General features: G+C 42.8%; 1 protein-coding gene across 2 annotated transcripts; it reads left to right on the top strand.

Annotated features, from left to right (window-relative positions):
• Positions 1-9,445: 9,445 nt before the first annotated feature.
• Positions 9,446-22,765, top strand: FEM1B (fem-1 homolog B). 2 transcript variants are annotated; one of them, XM_033439941.2, is made up of 3 exons: positions 9,446-10,383; positions 18,206-19,086; positions 19,309-22,765. In XM_033439941.2, exons 1-3 carry the CDS (start codon positions 10,136-10,138, stop codon positions 19,839-19,841), a joined length of 1,662 nt encoding a protein of 553 aa, XP_033295832.1. In that variant the 5' UTR covers positions 9,446-10,135; the 3' UTR covers positions 19,842-22,765. The 2 variants fall into 2 exon arrangements, with proteins under 2 accessions (XP_033295832.1, XP_004276284.1); XM_004276236.4 differs by having other exon boundaries at positions 9,451-10,383; positions 18,206-22,765.
• Positions 22,766-23,387: the final 622 nt, after the last annotated feature.

Genomic DNA, 23,387 nt, shown 5'->3' with positions numbered 1-23,387 from the left:
TTACATATGTATGGAAAAGTGTACTGCACAAGGAATCCTCACCAAATAAATACCCCCATATATTAAAAAACATATTTTACTGGGTCTTTTGGGTAAACATATATAGAAAACAAATGAACCCCACATCTAGGAGTATAACATTTAGCCCCCACACACAGTGAACTCTCAGTATGGAAAGGACAGAGCAAAAACAGGTAAAAATAGGCAGGCTTCCACTTTTGTGAGAAAGGGGATTTCAAGCTAAGAAGTTGGTCTTGTTAAATAAGAACTGAGACCACCCATGTCAACATGACACAACCGCTCTAGGAAATTCTAGTCCAGGAGGATAAATAGATTAATTGTTTGTTTCAAGAAATTCATTTATCTGGGCAAATAGTTTGCTCATCTGGGACAGGACAGGTGTCTCTCAGGACCACAGACTGCTCACACAGACAAAGAGCTCACATGTATGACCAAGTTTACTTAACGAGACTTGCTTCAAGACCCCTGCTTTCCTGTGTCTACGGATCTTAAACTGTCTTAAATGTCACAAACTGCGCCCACTCCCCATCAATTTCTTGCTTTGAAAAACCACCTTAAACCACTGGAGCCCAGGCCTCCAAATCCTATAAACACCCTTTCTTGAAATCCTCCTTCTTAGAAACTACACCAAGTCTCTTTCAAGGTGTTATTCTCCCTTTCTGCAGTAAATACTGAATTAACTTAGACTTACTTTGCTTGATCAACAGGTTTTTCTGGTCTTCTTTTGAGGAGGTGGCAGTAGCCAAGAGTTCTCCTAAAATCTGTGAACTTGAATGAGAAAAAAACCTGCCATTTATTTTCAGAAACGTTTAACTGAAAGTGAGCATTTCCTTCAACTATGAATGTGCACAACAAACCACAGTGACTTTTGCACAAGTAAAAATTACTGGTATTTTCAGTCTGCGTTATAGCTGTTGCGTACATCTCAAAATATCATTTACGCCTAACACTACTCTGAAATGAATGATAGGGTCAGAATTGTGAAGGCGCTGAGATTTTGCCCTCCCTGCAAGCTAACAAGTCAGCTTGCCACAGTTTCCTGGATAAGGACAGAAGACACAAAACTCCTGGATCCCACATGTAAGATGTTATTACTCACAGCAAAAAGGGTAGCTAGAGTGTCAGCATATTTGCGCTGTTTCCCTGAGCTCTGATTCCCATCGGGCAATGTGGAGGGCCAGGTGACTCGAGCACATGTAGTAGATTATGTTACATAAGAAGAATTTAGAGCCGAGGGCCCAGCACTTGTTTGAGTAAGCAGCAAATAAGCTAGTCTGTTGCCTAAGTGACTACCTACCGAAACCGCTCAATATCACAAGGGTAAACTCAGCCAGGATGTCCAGGACCCCTGGTGGACTGCCTCTCCTACATATAGTACTAGATCTTGTCATTAATGCATGTATAAAGGAGCAGATGTATTACTCTGTCATCATTTTGTTTTTATATTTTAATATAATTCATTTCCTTTATAATCCTATGTATTTTATTGTATGCATACAAATACATTACTCTGAGACGGGGTTGGTAAGCTTAACCAGGCTGCCAAAGGGGCCCATGGCACAAATAAGGCCAAGAAACTGAAGATTTTCAAAAATATTTTCACCAATAAGTGTGGATATAAAAATAAAATTTTATACAACTCCATTACTCAGGAAAACCTTTTCAGAGCTCTTCTTGTCTAGAAGCCAGAGTGGGAAGGGCACTGGCACCAAATCCAGGGCACTAGAGTTTGACTTTTAGTTGTATGAACCCCAATTTTCCTTATCTGTAACATGAGATGCTTGTTACCTAACTCACTGGCTCAAAACGTAGAGAGGTACATTGTCACACGTTGCTGGTGGGAGTGTAAATTGAATACCTTTTCTGGAGAGTAATTCGGCTCTATGTACTCAAAAATATTTAAATCCTTCGAGCTAGTAGTTCCATTACTAGAAATTTACTATTAGGACATGATCAGATATATAGACAGAAATGTAAGTAAAAAGATGTTCACGGCAGTATTATTTATAGGTATATACTACACTTCTGTAAATATCTGGAATGTCCAACAATTAGGGCATGGCTACAGAAATTGTGGCACTTCTATACTGATAAATGCAGTCATTATGGATTTTTATAGCTCAATGTTTGGCACCATTAGAAAATGCCTATGATTTTACGTTAAGTGGAAAAAAAATCTAAAACTCTTTATGTAGTATGCCTCCAATTTTGTTTAAGTGCCCTATATATGTATATAGGCTCAGAAAAAAAGCCTAGTTAGAAATTTACTAAAAACATTACTGCTAGTGGTATAATATATACATATTTGACATTTTAAAATTTACATTTAAAAACATTTCCCAGTATCCCTCAATAAGCATGTGATGCTTTGTAATAAGAGAAGCCAATTATTTTCAAAAGCAGCTCAAAATTGAGCTTATTTATGTGCAATGCTATGGAAATCATACTGTGCTACACAATTGTGAAATGTTATTAGTGTTTTTCTGGGGCTTCAGAAGCATGGTTGGATTCATGTTTAAATCAATAAATTTGACTGCAAGGAAGATACATTGGTCAGTGGGTGGCCCAGTTTTGTGCAGCTCCTCCAGCAGGCGGGCTCCCTCTGCTCGCTTCTGCCCCCTCCCCCTGCAGCCCAGCAGCTGAGAGACTCCCCTGCTCTAACCTCTGTTTGTTTTTCTTCTCCCCCTCCATCCACCACCAAGCCCTCCTTCCTCCGGTTCAAGTCTGTCTGGTCTTGTCTCCTGGGCTGAATCATGCCTCAGAAATGGAAAAAGCCTCAAGGCCAGGGCCTGTGCCATCAATGTGCATAATGAGAGTTTTACTGCAGATTCCAGGTTAGAGGCCTGTGTGTGTGCTGCCATGTTTCTGGGCTTCTGGGCCTGAGCCCTGATGGAATGCTAAAACCATATGGCCAGACAAAGGTGAGGAAAAAGCCACTTCTGTGCCATGATTTGAGGGCATCCTTACCCCAGAGGTCTCTGGTGCCAACTCACTCTCCTCCACTCTTGAGATCTCCACCATAGGAGAAGTCTCCTGTTATAAAATATACATGGATCACCTGGGGCAGCAACATATCCTAATACTAAGACAGGCGCTGGGGCTTCCCTGGTGGCACAGTGGTTAAGAATCCGCCTGCCAATGCGGGGGACACAGGTTCAAGCCCTCGTCCGGGAAGATCCCACATGCCGTGGAGCAACTAAGCCCATGCACCACGACTACTGAGCCTGCACTCTAGAGCCCGTGAGCCACAACTACTGAGCCTGCGTGCCACAACTACTGGAGCCCGGTCGCCTAGAGCCCGTGCTTTGCAACAAGAGAAGCCACCACAATGAGAAGCCCGTGCACTGCAACGAAGAGTAGCCCCTGCTCGCCGCAACTAGAGAAAGCCCGCATGCAGCAACAAAGACCCAACGCAGCCAAAACTAAATTAATTAATTAATTAAAAAAAAAAGACTGAGGCTCTGGAATCAGACAGACTCAGTTAGATTTGGATCCCAGCTCCACTACTGCTTGGGGATGTCACTTGATGTCTCTGAGCCTGGGTCTCCTCATTTGTAAACGATGACAAAAAGCACTTACATACACCAAGCATATGCCAAGCGCAAATCTATCTGCCTTTCTTATATTAACTCATCTGATCTGTGCAACAACCTTATTTAATCACATGCTGTTATCATCGTGTTCATCTTACAGATGAGGAAACTGAGGCCCAGGGTGGTTAATTAACTTACTCAAAGCCTCACAGGATCAGCACTAAGATGAACCCCAGCAGTACGGTTCTAGAGTCTATGTTTTTAAGGACATGTTTGGGAGGCTCACTGTACGATGGAACGATAGTAATTATGATTTATCAGGAGCTTACTTAGTACCAGGCACTGTGCTGAAGGCTATATAGGAATTTCTCGTTAGTTCCTCCCACCGCCTGGATGAGGGAGGGACTATTGTTACATGCTAACCCTGACCTGGCAGGACAGTCTGCTATATACAAGGCCCTCTATTAAGGGCTGGGCCTTCAGGGGTTGCTACAGCAAAGAAGAACTAAGATGTGTCCATAAATAACCGTGATTCACGGTGGAATCAGAGTTTGATGGAGCTGGCAGAGAGCTTAGAGATTATCTGGTTTAAACTTGTGTTTACTGATGACAAGAACTGACTTGCTTTGTTTTTTCCCACAGGGTTTGGGGATTCAATGATATAATGATAACAATAGCCAACACTTAATGAGTTGCTTGCTGTGTGTGTACGTGTGTTGTTGTGTGTGTGTTTTTCTGTGTCTCTGTGTGTGTTTATCTCATTTAACCCTCACAATGACCAGGTAGAAGCACTGTTATTATCCCATTTCATAGATAAGAAAACGGAGGGAAGAAGCTAAATAGGCAACTTGTCCAGCGTCACACAGTTAGCAAATGGTGGAGCTGGGATGCTGGCAGAGTAGATTCCAGACCTTGGGTGCTGAACCACCATGCTCTCTGCCACCCCAGTTACAGAAGGTGGTTAAGAAGCCTAGGAGGTGGGGGCTGGATTGGGTGGATGGGAAAGTGTTGTAGACCACAAAGTGCTATACAGACATGAGTTATTATTAGAAAGAGGTAAGGGACTCCCCTGGTGGTCCAATGGCTAAGACTCTGTGCTCCCAATGCAGGGGGCCTGGGTTTGATCCCTGGTCAGGGAACTAGATCCTACATGCTACAACTAAGAGTTTGCATGCCGCAGCTAAAGATCCAGCATGCCGCAACGAAGATTCCACATACGGCAACAAAGATCCGGTGTGCTGTAACTAAGACCCAGCGCAGCCAAATAAATAAACAAATATTTAAAAAAAAAGAAAGAGGTAAGGGTTCCAAGAGAGGTATAAAGTGGTACAGAGCTCAGGGCAAAACAAGGAAGATCTCTAGGATGAGACAGCGTTTGCTTTGGATTTGGACCTGTGTTCCTGAGTAGGAATGAGGAACGTCCAGGGTGCGTGTGGGATTGCCAGGTGGGGAAGAATTTCCTCTAGCCCTCTCCCATTAACAAAGGATGGATGATCAGATTAGCTAGCTAGCACCTAAGCCCAGGAGAAGTGATCAGGACCATAGAAAGCCTTGGGGACCTCCAGCCGAGATCCTAGCTGCAGAGAGCATGTTGGGTGGGGGCCACTCAGAGGGGGATAAAGAGGGAACAGAAAGCTGGTAGCAGGGTCAGGGCATGGGGGTCAGACACCCAGCATCCAAATCCTGACATTCTAACACACTCTAGTTATGAGGCCATGAGCAAGTTACACATTTCTTTCTTTTTTTTTCTTTTTTAAAAAAACCTTTCCCTGCTCTCCAGTGCATTTTCTTTTTTTTGTTTTTGTATGTCCTTTGTGCTATTTTTTTTCTTATTAGTCATCAGTTTAATACACATCAGTGAATACATGTCAATCCCAATCTCCCAATTCATCACACCACCACTCCTACCCGCCGCTGCTTTCCCCCCTTGGTGTCCATACGTTTGTTCTCTACATCTGGTTACACAACACTTCTATCTCAGTTTCTTCATCTGAAGAATGGGAATGATAATAATGGCATGTCCCTCAGAGGCTTGCGCAAATTTAACATGCTAATCTGTATACAGTGTTTACTATGATGCCTGGCACACGGTAAGCACTCAGTATGAGCTCGCTATTGTTAGTTCTGTTATTGTAATCCCCGGGTACCTGACTGGTACCATGATTCAGGGAGGAATGGGGTCAGAAGAAAGAAGGCACATGTCGACTTCAGTCTACTTTCCTGGTAAACCTAAACCTGGCAGGGGTGAACTGGCTCGGGAAATAACACAGACCAGCTGCCTCCTCTCCTCCACCTTAGGTTTTGTCTTTGACAATTATTACATCTGCTTTTCAGGGCAAGTCTAGGAGAGAGAGGAGGAGGAGACAAAGGCTAGTGGGCTGCCAGTCCCCTGAAACTGGGCTAATAGAGAGACTGGTGGTCAGTCTGATTTTTGACATCTTCCTTCGGAGGTTCTGTTGGAATTTCCCAGCTCTTGTCAATTAACCTCCCCAGCCCCTTGCATACTATGGATTTACTTTCCATATGTGTCCAGAGGCAGACACATCCTGCAGGGAGAATGCAGATGGGGTGGGAAGTCCTTTCTTGAACAGGTTAACGGCACAATGGAAGTATGCCTGGGGTGGGAGCTAGGAAGAAGGGAAACTAATGTGTACTGATAGGCACTCCTTCGCAGGACGCAGGACGCAGGACGAGGCTGGGTGAAGGAGCTTGCCTGTCACCATCACACCAGCCCTGCAAGGAAAGTATTTATTACCCCCATTGTACACATGAAGAAACTTGCCCAAGGCCACAGCTAACCCACAGAGAAGGGAGTCCAACCCAGATCTATTCAACACCAAAAGTCATCCTCTTCCATTAGAGTCTGTGGGAGGCTTACAGGACTAAAACAAGTATCTTTACTGGTGCTTGAAAAATGACATTTTGAATGACATTTTATACAAAATCTGAGCAACTCCATTGATTCAAGAGCTGTAGCCTGGGCTGACCTGGCTTGGAAAAAGGAATATTCTATGGAAGGTACAGCTAATTCTGCTCATAGGTCACCTCCAATCCCCAGAAAAGTGCTGGATGTTGGTCCTGTCTTTTGTCCAGGTAGAAGGTTGCAGTTTGCTGTCATCAGCAAATCAATCTCCATCTGGATACAACTATTTTCAGTTACATTTTACTACTGATCATTGGCTCAGTGGCTTTCTGTCAAAGGGGAAGGGAATAGGTCAGAAGCACAAGGAGCTATTTCTGGGCTCTGGCCTTTGGGAAAGCAGCCTTGTCCTGTTTATACATCCTGTCTCTAATTTGCCCAGCCTGACCACAGAAACATCATCCTCCAAGCCCAGGTAAATATAGGCTACGAAATACTCCCCAGTCAATGGCTATTGAGCAAACCCAAGGAGCCCAGAACCCTATACTAGGCAACTGTGATAAATAAAGAAGGTTCTTGACCTCGGGCTGCTGGAGCAGATGTATATTCCCATCTGGGGGAGGAGGCCCCGAAGTGCAAGTTCCGAGCCCCTCTCTGGCATGACTCTTGGTCACCCTTTCTAGCACTCATCCAGTTACACAACTAAATTGGGGTGTCAGCACCAGGATGAACCCTAGTTCATCTCCAAAGGGCAAGAGAAGGCAGAAGAAAGTTTCTTTCTTTCTTTTTTTTTGATGTGGACCGTTTCTAAAGTCTTTATTGAATTTGTTATAACACTGCTTCTGTTTTATGCTTTGGTTTTTTGGCCCAGAGGCACGTGGGATCTAAGCTCCCCTACCAGGGATCAAACCCGCACCCTCTGCATTGGAAGGTGAAGTCTTAACCACTGGACCACCAGGAAAGTCCCAGAAGAAAGTTTCTCACTCAGTAATGAATAGCTGGATGAATCAGGTCTCTTTCAGAAAATGAAACCAAAGGGAAGAAGGGGGCCTGTGTCTGGATCACCTTCAAAAGCTGGGTGTGAAAGGGGCCTGTGTCTGGATCACCTTTGAAAAGTTGGGTGTGAAAAGAATGAAGCAGGGCAAAGGGCCGCAAGGAGAGGGAGGAAAGGAGGGAGAGGGAGAGAGAGGGAGAGAGGGGGAGAGAATAGGATGAGCCTAGTTGCTCTGTAGAGCCTAGGAATGAAATCAGTTGGAAGGGAGCCCCCAGGTCCCACATCTGAATGTGTCACCGCCAAGTGCCCAGAGGCCAAAAAGCCTAGCTCAGTCTGTCTAGAACTGGAATTTTTTCCAACCCTGAAGCCCCAGAATGAGAACAACCAGCTTCCCCTTCTTTTCCACCAGTTATTTCAGAGACTCTACTGGTAGAACCCCACCTTCAGCTCTGATTTCCAGTGTTGTTTTTGTTTAACATGGGTGAAAAAGTATAGAGATCTGAAAATAGGTAAAGTTGTACTGTAGAGTGGAAGAGAAAAATCTGAGAAGTGGCCCAAACCCTCACCAATAGCTCTGCAGCTAAGATGACGCCTTCACCAACTAGGATTGGAAGGGTGGGGTTCAAATGAAATAATTTATGTGAACTCATTGAGCTCAGCCTGGTCCCTTGGGACCAAATAAATGTATTTGCTCTTTCTCTATGGTAGATACTGTCCTTTGTGTGTGTATGGAGGGAGTGACCTCCATATTGAACTTATACCTTCTGTGACTGCCCCATGAGATTCATCACCTCCACTCCTACCATCCTAGTCCCAACCTTTCCTCCTAAATGGCCTTCCTGCTTTGACTCCTGCCTACTACAGTTTATTCTTTACACAGTAGCAAGAGTGATCTTTTAAAAAATATAAATTGTATCTTGTCACTTTTCTGTTTAAAACTCTTCAAATGCCCCCACTACACTTGAGTAGAATTTAAACACTTTACCATGGGTAACTGGGCCCTAAGATGACCTGCACCCTGCTGATTTCCTCTCCTATCACTCTTCCTATGGCCCACTTTGCTGCAGCCACCCTGACCTTTGTTTCTGAACTCACCAAGACTGTTCCCTCCTCAGGGCTTTTGTACTAGCTATTCCCTCCGCCTAGAATACCACCTGTTCTCCTTACTTGTCATGGAGGTCTTGTCTGACTGCCCAAACTAAATTAGCTCCGCCTCCCACCCCGCATCACTCTATTTCATTTGCTTCATAGCAAATGGTAATGATACAAACTCAGCCAGTCTTGTCTATTATTTGTTTACTTGCTTATTGTCTGTTTTCCCCACAACAACACAGTCCCTGAAGGGGCACTGTGTCTATCTGGTCTATCACTGAATCCCTAGGGCCAAGCAGAGCCTGGCACATAGTAGATCTCTAATATTCGTTGGATGAATGATCTTTTCAAACCCTAACAATCTGGTGAGGTCTGTGAGAAAACCGAAGGTCCCGTCAGATTCAGGATTAGAGTCCTGGTCTGTCCGAACACAGACTTCATCTTCCTTCCCAGGGTACCTCGCCCCTTTCCACAGTTCCCCATCTCTCCGACCTTTCTCACACACTTAATCCTCCTCTCCAGGGAGGGCAGGTCGGACTTCCAGTTCCTTCTCAGAGCCTCGTGCAGACCCTCAAAGTCCTCCCACATTTCGGGGGCTCAGAGACGCCGCCCTGTTCTCAAAACGGACCCCGCCGGGTGCACGCACCCCCCTCCCCGGGCCCCCAAACAGGGGCTGAGAAGAGCCCCGCAATGTCTACGGTAAAACGGGGCGGGCCCCAAAACCCACCGGCAGTAACGGTTCAGCGCCTTCACTCTGTCCCACTCCCTGGCTAGGGACCCCCAGGGCCTAGTGGGGGCGAGTTGGAAGCTCCAGGCATCAAGGGCAATGAGGACATCCCGGGCCGAAGTGGGGATGGGCCGCCTTCGCGCAGCAGAACCTTTCTTCATCGGGCCTCGTTCGCCGGCCGGTCTGCTTTGGAAGAGACACCCCACTTAACCGTCCCCCGCTCGCACCCTCCCCGTCTCAGCCCTGTCTGCAGAGGCCCGCCTTCCTCCCCGTCCAGAGCCCAGGGGTTGCTGTGGCCGCAGCGTTCCGCCTCTCTCTGGGGGCCTCCCCAGGCGTGGACCTCTGAAGCTACCGACAGACAGCGTCTGGCTCTTCTGGGCTCCAGTGGGCGAGGGCCTGCAGGTTTCCTCCAGCTGGGGAGGACGCAGAGCGGAGGCGGAGGCAGAAGCACTTTCAGGCCCTAGGCCCGGCGGGCTGGGTAGGGTGAAGCGCGTCCATCATTCGCCATCCAGGGCGCGCGCGGCCCTCTTGGGACCTCGCCGGCGACCCGTAGCTCGGGCGCGCGCCTGTCGCAGCCCGCAGGAAGGAGGGGGTCCAGCTTGAGGCCCGGCCACCATGGAGATCCCCTCGGCCCAGGGCTGGCGTCTGGGGCCTTGGGGACGGCCCTGACCGCCCTCCTCGCTGCCCGGCCTGGATCGCTGACCTGCCCCCCGCGGCATTCGGCCACCTCTGCGTCTCCGCCCTCCCCTGGCCGCGCTGCTGCCTGGGCGCGGCGGCGGCGGCGGCGGCGGCGCCCTGTTGAATGGGCTGTGAGGGCCCAGGTTTGAAGCGCTGGCGAACGCGGCCTCCAGGGGCGCAAGGCAGCAGCAGCGGTGGCGACCAAACGGGTGTTGGAGTTGGCAGCGGCCATGGAGGGCCTGGCTGGCTATGTATACAAGGCGGCCAGCGAGGGCAAGGTGCTGACTCTGGCCGCCTTGCTTCTCAACCGGTCTGAAAGCGACATCCGCTATCTGCTTGGCTATGTCAGCCAGCAGGGAGGGCAGCGCTCCACGCCCCTCATCATCGCAGCCCGCAATGGGCACGCCAAGGTGGTGCGCTTGCTGTTAGAACATTACCGGGTGCAGACTCAGCAGACTGGCACTGTCCGCTTCGACGGGTAGGTACATCCCAACTCCAGCCTCCTCTCTTAACGCGCGCGGACCCACCACTTTATGGGTCTTCCCCTCCCTCTCTCTCGCTTCATGGAGGTATCACTTCTCCCATTTTGTACCTCCTGACCTGCCTCATTAATGCCCACTTCATCTTCTAGGGCGAATACTCCATCCCATGTTTTGCTGCTCATCCTCATTGGCCCCTACCCCTTATTCCCTCTATAGGTAAATAGCCACACCCTCTGTCTTGATACCTAATAGGTATTCTGTATTCTTTACTAGATAGTTTGTGAAGAAGCAGTATGGAGGAGGTAGCAGCCTTTTCAGGTTTTCACTGTATCAGTACTGGGGTTGTAACCGAGATCAGAAATTAACGAGGTCAGCAATTAACGTTGAAGACCTTTGTTTGATGAGTTATTTGGCCACCCAATGTTTACCCCTTCACGTGAGTGTCCGATAAAGCCCCTTAGTGGGTTGTAGGACCTTAATGTCAAAATAAGCCCCTAGAACCAGCAGCAGTTGCAGCCTCTTGAGGGGTGGTCATGCAGCCAGGCTTCCCAAGACATGATTCTGACTCTTACACATTGCTGGGGGTAGATGTGTTGGCTGTGAAAATGGCACCGGACCTGGTGTAGGATGAGGTGATGCCATTGTTAAATTACATGTTATTCTGTGATGTTGTGGGGAAGCTTGATGATATACTGTTATTCCAGGTGGGGAGTTCAAAAATTCATATTGTCAGAGTTAAAACTTGCCCTTTAGGTTTAATTGTACATATTTTTGGGTATGATAGAGTTGAATGCAGAATTGTCAGGTTTGACGTTATCTTTTCTGTGCTGGATGGTTATAACCTGTTTTACAGATTACAACTGCATGAAGATGCATTAATTGTTTTTGTTGACTTGTGCCAGTACATAAGCTATTCTAGCATTTTCTTCTTTTGAGATAGATGTGGTCCTAGCATAAAGATACGTATCTTTAGTTTTGGTGATTGAAAACTGCTTGGTTAAAACCTGATGGAAAAAACAATTCCTCTTGAAGATGACTAGGGCATTGTTGAATTTTGGTTGATTCTTTTTGTAGGTTGAAATAATAAGAGCTTTTTCTTCTGTTTTAGATGACAGGAAAATATTTCAGGGTATTATATTTTACTGAAATGATAGCCCACGGGTGGTGGTTAACCTCTGGTACCACCTCTCTAGACGTTAAGGAGATGGTCTTTTTCATATTAATCAAAGATGGCAACCTGATTCTTGTTCGTTTTCTTTTACTAGCTTCTGTGTGCTTTCTGTAACTCCCTGCATTCCCAGAGCCTTTTCTCTACGCAGAGGAGTGAAGTAGGATGACCCCTGAACTTCTAGCACCATTCCAGTTGTATAGGCACAAGCATCCATTGAGATAGGAATCTCTGCAGTAACAGCTGCTGGGTACACTGCTGCTAAGGAGCTTGCTGAGGCCTGTTTTGATTAGGAGAGAATAGTGGCAAGAAAATATAGTTTTCTAAAGCATTTGGAAAGGCTTTGCTTATCTTTCTTAACCATCAAAGAGAAAGGTGTTTTGAGGTGGCAATTAAGAGAACCTGAAATGGCTAGGAATGTAGCATTGAGCCTGTGTAGTGGCTTACCTTGCCCAGTATTTTGCACTGGCCAGTGAAATTAAAGGGTTCAATAAGCAAACATATTTTGAACACCTACTGTGTGCCAGGCTCTGTAGTAGGGATTGGGTGTGCAGAGATGAATGCCATACTGTTCCCACTGCAGAGGAAGACAGTCTGTTGCCCTGGGCGGGGGCTGGAGGTGGGGCGTGGTGTGTGGCAGAGGTAAGAAATTGATGAAAATGAGTAAGTGTAGATGCCATGCCATTTAGGGTTATAGAAATCTTTTGGACTACTGAGGGAACACAGGGAGAGGAAGTGCTCAGCTTTGCCTGGGAGAATCAGGGAAGACTTCACAGCCGAGGTGATATTTGAGCTCAGTCTTAAAGGATAGTAGAGAGTGAAGAAGAGGGACGGCGGCATGGTGCTCTTGCAATGACAAATGTTTCAGTGCAGTTTCAGTAAGGGGTTCAAGCCTGGCAAATTAAGAGAGATTGTGGGAGACTAGAGTGAGGTGGAGGCCAGATTTTGATGATCCTTGTGTAAAATGTCAAGAGTCAGATTGGTGAGACTGGAATTGCAAAGATTTCTATCATTTGAGATTTTGTGTGAGGCTTCTTCAATCTGTCTTTTTTTGTTTATGGATTATTACAGTTATGGATTTATTAGCTGCTCTGTCAAAGTAGTTTTGTTTTTTAACTTATTAAATGCCTATGATGGGCCTAGCCCTGTGCCACACAGATAATGTGGAAGATGTAGAAGAAAATGTAAAGTTTCTACTTTCGAGGAGCTTACAGATTAACAAAAGAGAAGAATTGAAATTCATGGCCACCTTTCTGCCCACTCACACCACTCTGTGAGATTATTTTGCAGTTTGTTCCAGTCATTTAGGCATTTCAGAAATAGATGAAGAGGGTGTTACTTGCAAATGTCATGATTTCACTTTACATTCATTCCAGACGGTGTGAAAATGTTAGCCTGAGTGAGGTGTTAATAATATGAAGCTCACTCACCCCTCAGGGACTGGCTTTTGAGAGGTACTTAGCCAACCCCCCTTCTTTAGATTCCAGTGGTACTTGAGACCCATGGCCAGATAGGGACAAACAGGTTCTTTGTGGGCTGAAGTAGATTAGTGTTTCCTAATTTTCAGTAATTTATGTACCATCTTCACAATTTTTTGCCAAACCGTTCACCACCTATCCTGTTATTTGCCTAATATTAAAAAAAAGTCTCACTTCTTAGCTTCATCCTAAGCAACAGTATCTGTGTAATTATGGGGTTTGATATGGTACTCTGCGTGTGTGTGTGTGTGTGTGTGAGAGAGAGAGAGAGAGAGAGAGAGAGAGAGAGAGAGAGAGAGAGAGAGAGAGAGAAAGAGAGAAAGAGAGAGAGGGATAGAGAGACACATAGACATTAAAATAACTTATTTAAATAAGCCTATACTCTGCCTAAAAACATCTAGAATACCTTAGAAAACTAAAGTATATTCATAATAGAGCCTCAAAAGAGGGACGGTGCCACCCACCTAGGTTAAGCCCGATGCTGATATTTGAGTCCTTGTACATATTTTTAGGAGTAACATTTGAGATTATTTTATTTATGGCTTACTGTGTAACGACCAAAATTGGCATAGACGAGTGGATAAGAAGAAAAATTGGGACTTCCCTGGTGGTGCAGTGGTTAAGAACCCGCCTGCCAATGCAGGGGGACACAGGTTTGATCCCTGGTCTGGGAAGAACTCACATGCCGCACAGCAATTAAGACCGTGCGCCACAGCTACTGAGCCTGTGCTCTAGAGCCCTTGAGCCACAACTACTGAAGCCCGCGCACCTAGAGCTCCGCAACGAGAAGCCACCGCAATGAGAAGCCCACACACCGCAACAAGAATAGCCCCTGCTCACCACAACTAGAGAAAGCCTGCGCGCAGTAGTGAAGACCCAACGCAGCCAAAAATAATAATAAATAAATAAATTAAAAAAAAAGGAACGGGAATTTTTATTTCATTTAAAAAAAAATGAACGGGAATGAAAGAAGAACCTTTAGTTGGAGTATGGGAAGCTGTTAAGAATGTTATAGAAATGGAACATAACAAAGGGGAGGTGTCATGTGACCTTGGAGTTCTGTGCTGGTTTGAGTTCTGAGGGCCTGACTGCTGTGTGCCAGAGTTTGTGGGGAACTCTTGTCCTAGAAGAAGTTTGCTGACATGGATGGGAAGGAGAACAGGACCTCTGGGAATTCTGAGGCTTTTTGTTGAGTACTCTTTTAAAGTCAGTTCTAGTACTAATACTTCTAATAAATGTCCAGGTAGAGGAAAGGTGTAAGGGGCACATCGTCATTTGGCTTCATTTAGAAAGTCATTTCCAGTGTATATTTCAAGGAACTACATATGATCTGATAAATGATTTTAAGGACTTTGTTTAAAATAAAGTGCTGTCAGTTACATTTAATGAATTTTTATTTCTATTTCAAATGCTTGAACTAGACATTTTTATTTCAGATCGAACCAGGAAATACATGAGTTTAGTTTTGTGATCAGAAATGTTATCTTTTATTGTGAAATGTTTCCATCATCTGATGCATACATTTTGTTTAAAAGGTGAATATCAGATTAAAGTTTGATTTTTTTTTTTTTTTTTTTTTTGGCTGCGTTGAGTCTTTGTTGCTGTGCACGGGCTTTCTCTAGTTGCGGTGAGCCCGGGCTACTCTTCGTTGCAGTGCGTGTGCTTCTCATTGCGGTGGCTTCTTGTTGCAGAGCGTGGGCTCTAGGTGCACAGGCTTCAGTAGTTGCAGTACCTGGGCTCCGTAGTTGTAGCTTGCAGGCTCTAGAGCGCAGGCTCAGTATTTGTGGTGCACGGGCTTAGTTGCTCTGCAGCATGTGGGATCTTCCCTGGACCAGGGATCGAACCGGTGCCCCCTGCATTGGCGGGTGGATTCTTATCCACTGAGCCACCAGGGAAGTCCCAAGTTTCTTCATTTTTAAGATGAAATACATAATAGCTAGTTTGCATTGCAATTTTAGACTCAATCTAGAAAGATCATTGTTTTATAGTGCTTCTCCCATAGGCATTAAGTAAATATTGCATTAATTTGATTATATTTTTATTTATTTTCTGTTCATTTTGTTATGTGTTTGGCATTTTGTTTTGAGGCAGTATATGGCTATAATTTTAGCTGTATTTTATGGACAAAAAATGTCATAGATGTTAGGATTATAATTCCCTTTAATCTGTTTAATGTTTTTATTTAGATGTAGAAATTTAAAAATCACTAAGGCTAATGTTTCTGAAGGATTAGTCATTCTGTAACATTCTACAGTGAATATTTTGTCATAAACTATTTAAAAAATTTTACTTGTCTCAATAAAAATAGATAATTGAAACTTTTTTTAGGCTCCTGTCACATCACCATAGGGAAAATGGAAATTATTAGATTACACCAGGAAAAGTATTAAACGATTATAAAAACCAAGTGAAGTATATACTTGTAATTTAATTTTTACTCATGTCATTAGTTCTGGGAAATTTGAGGCCAGAAAAAAATTTTTTTAATTACTTTTGTCTCTTTTTTTTCCATCTTTAAAATGGGGGTCCTATTTATCTTATATGGTTATTGCAAGAGTTAAAGATAATGTATGTGAATGCCTATTTTAATGTAACATTTCTTGAGTTTTTACTTAGTTTATGTTCATGTTCTTGGCAAATAATATTCTTAAGGTGTGCAAGGAAACTGTAACTATGTAAATATAACTATATGTTAACTATGTATTGATTTTTTGGATAGATTATATTAAGAAGTTTTTTTAAAAAAAGCTTTTAAAATTGAAACATGTTTGAACAATGACATGTATTGTTTCCTTACATTTGATGCATTATATAGTTTCCAAAGTACTTTTGTATTTTTAATCTCATGTAAGCCTTTTAGTTATATGTCTTTAAAATGGGCGTAATAATAGTATTTACCTTATAGGATTATTGGGAGAAGGTTATTATGAGAATTAAATAAGATATACTATATATTAAGCACTTAATACAGTGCTTGGCACATGGAAATTATTTATTAGCTATTTGTGTTTATTTAAACTTTTTCTTTAAATTGATTTAGAAGTTAAATTATAGTAGTAATGTAGTGCCTCTGTTTTTTTTTCTTTTTTTTGTGGTACGCGGGCCTCTCAGTGTTGTGGCCTCTCCCGTTGCAGAGCACAGGCTCTGGACACGCAGGCTCAGCGGCCATGGCTCACGGGCCCAGCCGCTCCACGGCATGTGGGATCTTCCCGGACCAGGGCACGAACCCGTGTCCCCTGCATCGGCAGGCAGACTCTCAACCACTGCGCTACCATGCATTTTTTTTAAAATTAATTAATTAATTTTTGGCTGTGTTGCGTCTTTGTTGCCGCGTGTGGGCTTTCTTTAGTTGCGGCGAGCAGGGGCTACTCTTGGTTGCGGCACGCGGGCTTCTTATTGCGGTGGCTTCTCTTATTGTGGAGCACAGGCTCTAGGCACACAGGCTTCACTAGTTGTGGCGCGTGGGCTCAGCAGTTGTGGCTTGCAGGCTCTAGAGCGCAGGCTCAGTAGTTGTGGTGCACGGGCTTAGGTGCTCCGCGGCATGTGGGATCTTCCCGGACCAGGGCTCGAACCCGTGTCCCCTGCACTGGTGGGCGGGTTCTTAACTGCTGTGCCACCAGGGAAGTCCCCCTTTGCATTTCTATATAAATTTTAGAATTGGCTTGTCAATATCTACACATATGTGGATGCATGCACACATTTGTGCATGTGCACACACACACATCCCTGCTGGGATTTTGTTTCGGATTGCATTGAATCTGTAGATTATTTTGGGGGAGAACTGACGTCTTAACATTATTGAATCTCCTAAACAATAAAAATGGAATATTTCTCCATTTCTTTAGGTCTTTATCTCAGGAATGTTTTGTAATTTTCAATGTAGAAGTCTTGTACATTTTTCATTAGATTTAGTATCAGATATTGGTATTTTCTGATGCTGTTGAAAATTTTATTTTTTTGACAGTGAAAGAAAACTTTTTTGAACTTTGTGTTTATAATCATGACAATAAAAATGTAATAAGTGAATTTTCATTAAACTGAATTGTTTGCAAAAGGTACAGTTGGCAACCACTAAAACATTTCAACTGATGTAATGTCTTATTTTCTTGATTCATTCTTTAGTTTAAAAAATCAATTAACGATTAAATGACATTAAAAAGATGAAATTTTAAAAAGAAACTTCAGAAGTCTCAAATTTATTTTGAGGTATGTCTTTCATACAGTAAAATGTACAAATCTTTCATGTACAGTTTGATGAGTTTTTTCCCCTAAATGTCGACCCATGTAGCCACTACCCAGATCAAAATATAGTACATTTCTAGTAGCTTTAAGCCTCATCCGAGTGAATCCTACACCCTCCCCCATAGGCCACCCCATAGGTAACTGTTACCGGGAATGCTTTTGCTTATAAACATTTTGCGTCATTATTTGAAACTGAAGAAGTAATTGCTTGCATGTTTATAAAGTGCGTCTTTTATTTTCAGCAGAAGTGATAGATGGTATTGATAATTGCGGTTAAACTATGGTATTTATATTAATACCAGGTGGATTGTACTCTTTTTCACTTCAAGGGAGATAGAATTTGACCTGTGTTATAAGGTTGTACCATGCATGTTGGGGCAGTAATTGTTTCTTTCTCACTGCTGTAGTAGAGTATAATACTTATTAGCTTAGATAATCTTAGGGAAAAATTATCTGCTTACATACTTTTCTTCCTAAAGCAGTTTCTAACACAATGTTAATGCAGAGATTGGGGTGGCTTTCTCACTGATGTACTGAATGAAACTGTGGTACCTAGGGGGTGCTGGGAGGAACATGCCAGTGAATCAGCTTGGTGGTCAAGAAGTTACAAAACTCCATACATTTCCTCTTTGTTTTCTGAAATTTATTTACTTTTGCTAGTAGCAAGTCAGTGATTCGTTTTTTCTTCTTTTTTTAGTTTTTATACTTTGGTAATAACAACAGTCGCTAACATTTATTGAGCTCATACTAGGTACAAGTACTATGCAAAGTGCTTTACTTAAATTACCTGATTTTATTTTCAGCCAAACTAATGTTTTACTAACGCTCTGTAGATTGAGGTTTCGGGTCAGTGTAAATGAATACATCCTTTAAATTTACGTTAGGGCAGGTAACCTCTATTTTCTAACTGTTCGTTCTTTTCATGAATAGGTATGTCATTGATGGTGCCACCGCTCTTTGGTGTGCAGCAGGGGCAGGACATTTTGAAGTTGTTAAGCTTCTAGTCAGTCATGGAGCCAACGTGAACCATACCACAGTAACTAACTCAACCCCGCTACGGGCAGCATGCTTTGATGGCAGATTGGACATTGTGAAATACTTGGTTGAAAATAATGCCAACATCAGCATTGCCAACAAGTATGACAACACCTGCCTAATGATTGCAGCCTATAAAGGACACACTGATGTGGTCAGATACCTTTTAGAACAACGTGCTGATCCAAATGCTAAAGCACATTGTGGAGCCACAGCACTGCACTTTGCAGCTGAAGCTGGGCACATAGATATTGTGAAGGAGCTGATAAAATGGCGTGCTGCTATAGTAGTGAACGGCCATGGGATGACGCCATTAAAAGTAGCTGCTGAAAGCTGTAAAGCTGATGTTGTCGAACTGTTGCTCTCTCATGCTGATTGTGACCGAAGAAGTCGGATTGAAGCTTTGGAGCTCTTGGGTGCCTCCTTTGCAAATGACCGTGAGAACTATGACATCATGAAGACATACCACTATTTATATTTAGCTATGTTGGAGAGGTTTCAAGATGGTGATAACATTCTTGAGAAAGAGGTTCTCCCACCAATCCATGCCTATGGGAATAGAACTGAATGTAGAAATCCTCAGGAACTGGAATCCATTCGGCAAGACAGAGATGCTCTTCATATGGAAGGCCTTATAGTTCGGGAACGGATTTTAGGTGCCGACAACATTGATGTTTCCCATCCCATCATTTACAGGGGAGCCGTTTATGCAGATAACATGGAATTCGAACAGTGTATCAAGTTGTGGCTGCATGCCCTGCACCTCAGACAGAAAGGTAACAGGAATACCCATAAGGATCTTCTTCGATTTGCCCAAGTTTTTTCACAGATGATACATTTGAATGAAACTGTGAAGGCCCCAGACATAGAATGTGTTTTGAGATGCAGTGTTTTGGAAATAGAACAAAGTATGAACAGAGTAAAAAATATTCCAGATGCTGACGTCCACAGTGCTATGGACAATTATGAATGTAATCTCTATACTTTTCTGTATTTAGTGTGCATTTCCACCAAAACGCAGTGCAGTGAAGAAGATCAGTGCAAAATTAACAAGCAGATCTACAACCTGATTCACCTTGATCCCAGAACTCGTGAAGGTTTCACCTTGCTGCATCTAGCTGTCAACTCGAATACCCCAGTTGATGATTTCCACACCAATGATGTCTGCAGCTTTCCAAACGCGCTTGTCACAAAGCTCCTGCTGGACTGTGGTGCTGAGGTGAATGCTGTGGACAATGAAGGGAACAGTGCCCTTCACATTATCGTTCAGTACAACAGGCCCATCAGTGATTTTTTGACCTTGCACTCTATCATCATTAGCCTAGTTGAAGCTGGCGCTCACACCGACATGACAAATAAACAGAATAAGACTCCGCTAGACAAAAGTACAACTGGGGTATCAGAAATACTACTTAAAACTCAAATGAAGATGAGTCTCAAGTGCCTGGCCGCCCGGGCAGTTCGGGCTAATGACATTAACTACCAAGACCAGATCCCCAGAACTCTTGAAGAGTTTGTTGGATTTCATTAAGTGACTGGATATGTAAAATCATTTAATGTGGTGCTAAAAAGTAAAGGACTTTAATCACAGACAATAGAATTATGTGTTCATAAAATGTGCTTTTCTTTCCACTACCCTTCCTCCCTACTCATCCTTCCTTAGTTTTGTATTTGGTCTTCTTGCCTCACATGGTTACTGATTTCAAATACACTTTAAACAAAACCACATTGTTTAGGTGTAACTATAATCTAAGGTGTTTGGATATTGGTCACTTAACTATTTTTCTTTTTTTTAAGGAATGAATATAAAATATTTTGTTTATGTAACAAGGGCCCTTATGATTTGAAGTTGATAATGTTTAAAAAAAAACTGCCTAGAAAAGTATTTCTGTTAAGCCTGTGTCAGCATGTTATTCTCTGCAGCAGTTTTGAGGATCATGAAGAAAAACAACGAAAAGGAACATTAAAAGTAATGGAATATCTAGATGTTCTGCACATGCCAAACTGCTCTAGGTAGTTTTCACTCTTCCATTATTTATGTGAAGAGATCAACGCATTATAACGTCAGGAGGATTTTTAAAAATATAACTGCAGATTAATCTGAAAAATGTGCTAACTTAATAATAGTTACAAATTTATAAAGTTAAATCCATTGAAATTGTTGAATTATGCTGGGTGGTACATATACAGCAGTAAATCTTAAAGCAACTTTTCAGAGAATATTGATGGACTATTTGCCTTTGGGCTTGGACTCTAAAATGTGTGGAAGTCTCTGTTTTAATGTAATTAATCTAAATTGCAGCAGTCTGCATTTGACTCAGCTCACAGACATGTAAAAATTATGAATGCTGTGTTCTCTCTTAGGAAACAAATTGTCACAATATAGTTATATGTTCTTCTTTTGTCCCCTTCTCCCTTTCCTCTTGTGCGGTATCTTTTAAAATTGGAAACTACTTTTCCAGAGGGCATTATTTGTGCCTCCCTAAGAAGGTTTTTATGACAGATGAAAAGGAACTGGGATATTTTTAATTTTTTCACTTTATTCAGTCTGTGACAAGTAGAAAAATCACTAGTGTGGTATAGGAAATTAAATGTTTTTGATAATAAAAATAATTCTCAATGCCATTTGGAAAGATATTTCTGCCTGAGGGCAGCAAATTTTGGAACCACAAAATGTCGCTTATTCCGACAGGCTGTACAGAGGTCTTTATGGGTTTTGTTTGTTTGTTTTGTTTTAATGGCAACATTGTAAACTGTCAAAAGAATATTCTGTGATTATCTTTTAAGCATCACAGAAATTCAAGTAAAGGGTACACACCTATTTCTTTCAATGTTAAAAATGATAAAGAAAATAAAATTAGCTATATCTGTATTTTTCTCTCTAGTGCCAAGTATGCCTTAGCTACTCATAGTGCATGGTACTGTAAGTGAAGACCTGCAGCTTTTTTTCTTTAATGAAAAGCATTATAATGATGCAGCAACATCAGATATAAACTAAAAAAAACAACAACAAAAACCACTGGTAAGGTTTCAGTTAACATTTTATGTATGGATATTGCTTTGTGAAGTGTAAGAAAAAGGTTGCAGCCGGATCAGTATAAAACATAATGACTAAGCCAAAATCAGCACCTAGGACCTTAAATAAAATAGGTACCCCATGAAATGAAACACTCTGAAGGATAGGAGGGAATGGATGGGGGTACTTTAAAAACTTCTTCCCCCAAGAACGCGAGATAATTTTACTGTGCTGTAGTTATACTTCACGTGTCTTCTTGCTTCAGTTAGGAATGTTTTGATGGTAAACTCTGTCATAGTAATATATTTCTGTTTTCCTAACCTGAGATTTTTACAAGGAAGGTTTTTTAGGATGGTCTAAAGGGAGGTATTTGAATGAGCCCTAATTTGAAAATTACTGGCCTTGATCTTCCTGGTATGAATCAGGGAACTACTATACCTTGCTCTTGGCAACTCTCATGAAAGAGAAAATGCTCATCCTCCAGGTGAGTGAATCATGCCTTTTTCACAGCTCAGATCAGACCCTGTATTTTTCAGACTTCAAGGCCTGTTTATTTGACAGTCTGAGGAATAGCTATGATACTTGGTATTTACTTGGTTCCATTTTTTTTTTTTTTTTTTGCGGTACGCGGGCCTCTCACTGTTGTGGCCTCTCCCGTTGCGGAGCACAGGCTCCGGACGCGCTGGCTCAGCGGCCATGGCTCACGGGCCCAGCCGCTCCGGGGCATGTGGGATCCTCCCGGACCGGAGCACGAACCCGTGTCCCCTGCATCGGCAGGCGGACTCTCAACCACTGCGCCACCAGGGAAGCCCTTGGTTCCATTATTAATGCATATGATTTTTAAACATCAAAACTTAAAATATCAGATAATGTTGCATGTTTTAAAAACCATTTCATCCCTTTGGCTACCCAGGACGAGAACTATTTTAGATATTACTTACTTATAAAACGAGGATAATGATTATCTGTACATATTCAGACATCAAAATTTAATGACACTCAGTGTTTTTGAGAAGGGAGGACTAAATGCTGGAGAGAGTAAAACTGCTGATTGAAATGCTGACAAAGCTGGAGAAAAAATCTGAAGACAGTGGAATGGACTATGAACTTTGCTAATGGTAACCGAGATTTTTTTTTTTTTAAACTATGGTATAGCGGTACATTGTGCACTATATTGCTAAGGATCTAATTCTGTCTTGTGAAACGAATCCAAATATGTATTGTGAAACACCTGTATAAAACCATTCTTGAAACAAGTGATTACATGCCTGTTTCTTTTTTTTTTGGTAGAATTATTTTAAAATCTGTTTAGCCAAACCCTTCCCAAACTTAAGTTTTGTTTTGTTTTGTTTTGTTTTTTAAGAAAATAAATAAGAAAGGTGATAGTTCTGTATCTCAGCTCTCTGAGAACTCTGGGCTGTTGCCATTTTTTTAGCCACTTTTGTCATTTTATGTTTATTATTGGTAGAATTATGCTTTAGATTGTATGTCTTCCTTGATAACATTACAAATTCCATCAAAACTCCTTGGTCTTGCTCAGTAATTGTCATATAAATTTAGTTAACTAGAGGCCCAAGTGGATGAATGCCTGGGCAAACCATGTGAACCCTTGGGTGGGTTTTGCACTCAAGAGTTGGTAAAATTGAACTCTTGAGTTTAGGTAACTATTTAGGTCAAGGAATGGGCAGCAAATGCATCCTTCAACTGATCAGACAGGAAATTTTGACAAAAGAACTCTGACACAACATTGTTTTCAGTCTACCCCGGATTGCTCTCTAGTAGGCCACAGTCCAGCTACCTTCAGGTTCAAACAAACAAACCAAAAAGCAAACTTTGGTCTTGCTTGTTTCTGGGAAGGGTTTTACTGCGTTACCCTGATCATTGATTAATAACTGTAATCATGAGAAACTTAGGCACGATAGCACTGTTTGAAGTAAAATGTGATGTGGGGGCAGCAGCTCCGTGAGTGTCAGCTCTGCATTTGGCAAGTGGTTTTGAAAATCAGAATCGCAAGGGAACAGTACCCTGTCACCAGTCTCCATCTCAGTTGAGGCAGCTACT

The sequence above is a fragment of the Orcinus orca genome, chromosome 2 (genome assembly GCF_937001465.1).
Source record: "Orcinus orca chromosome 2, mOrcOrc1.1, whole genome shotgun sequence".
Lineage (NCBI taxonomy): Eukaryota > Metazoa > Chordata > Mammalia > Artiodactyla > Delphinidae > Orcinus > Orcinus orca.
Note: the sequence above shows the minus strand (reverse complement) of the source record. Positions and strands in the feature narration are given on the sequence as shown.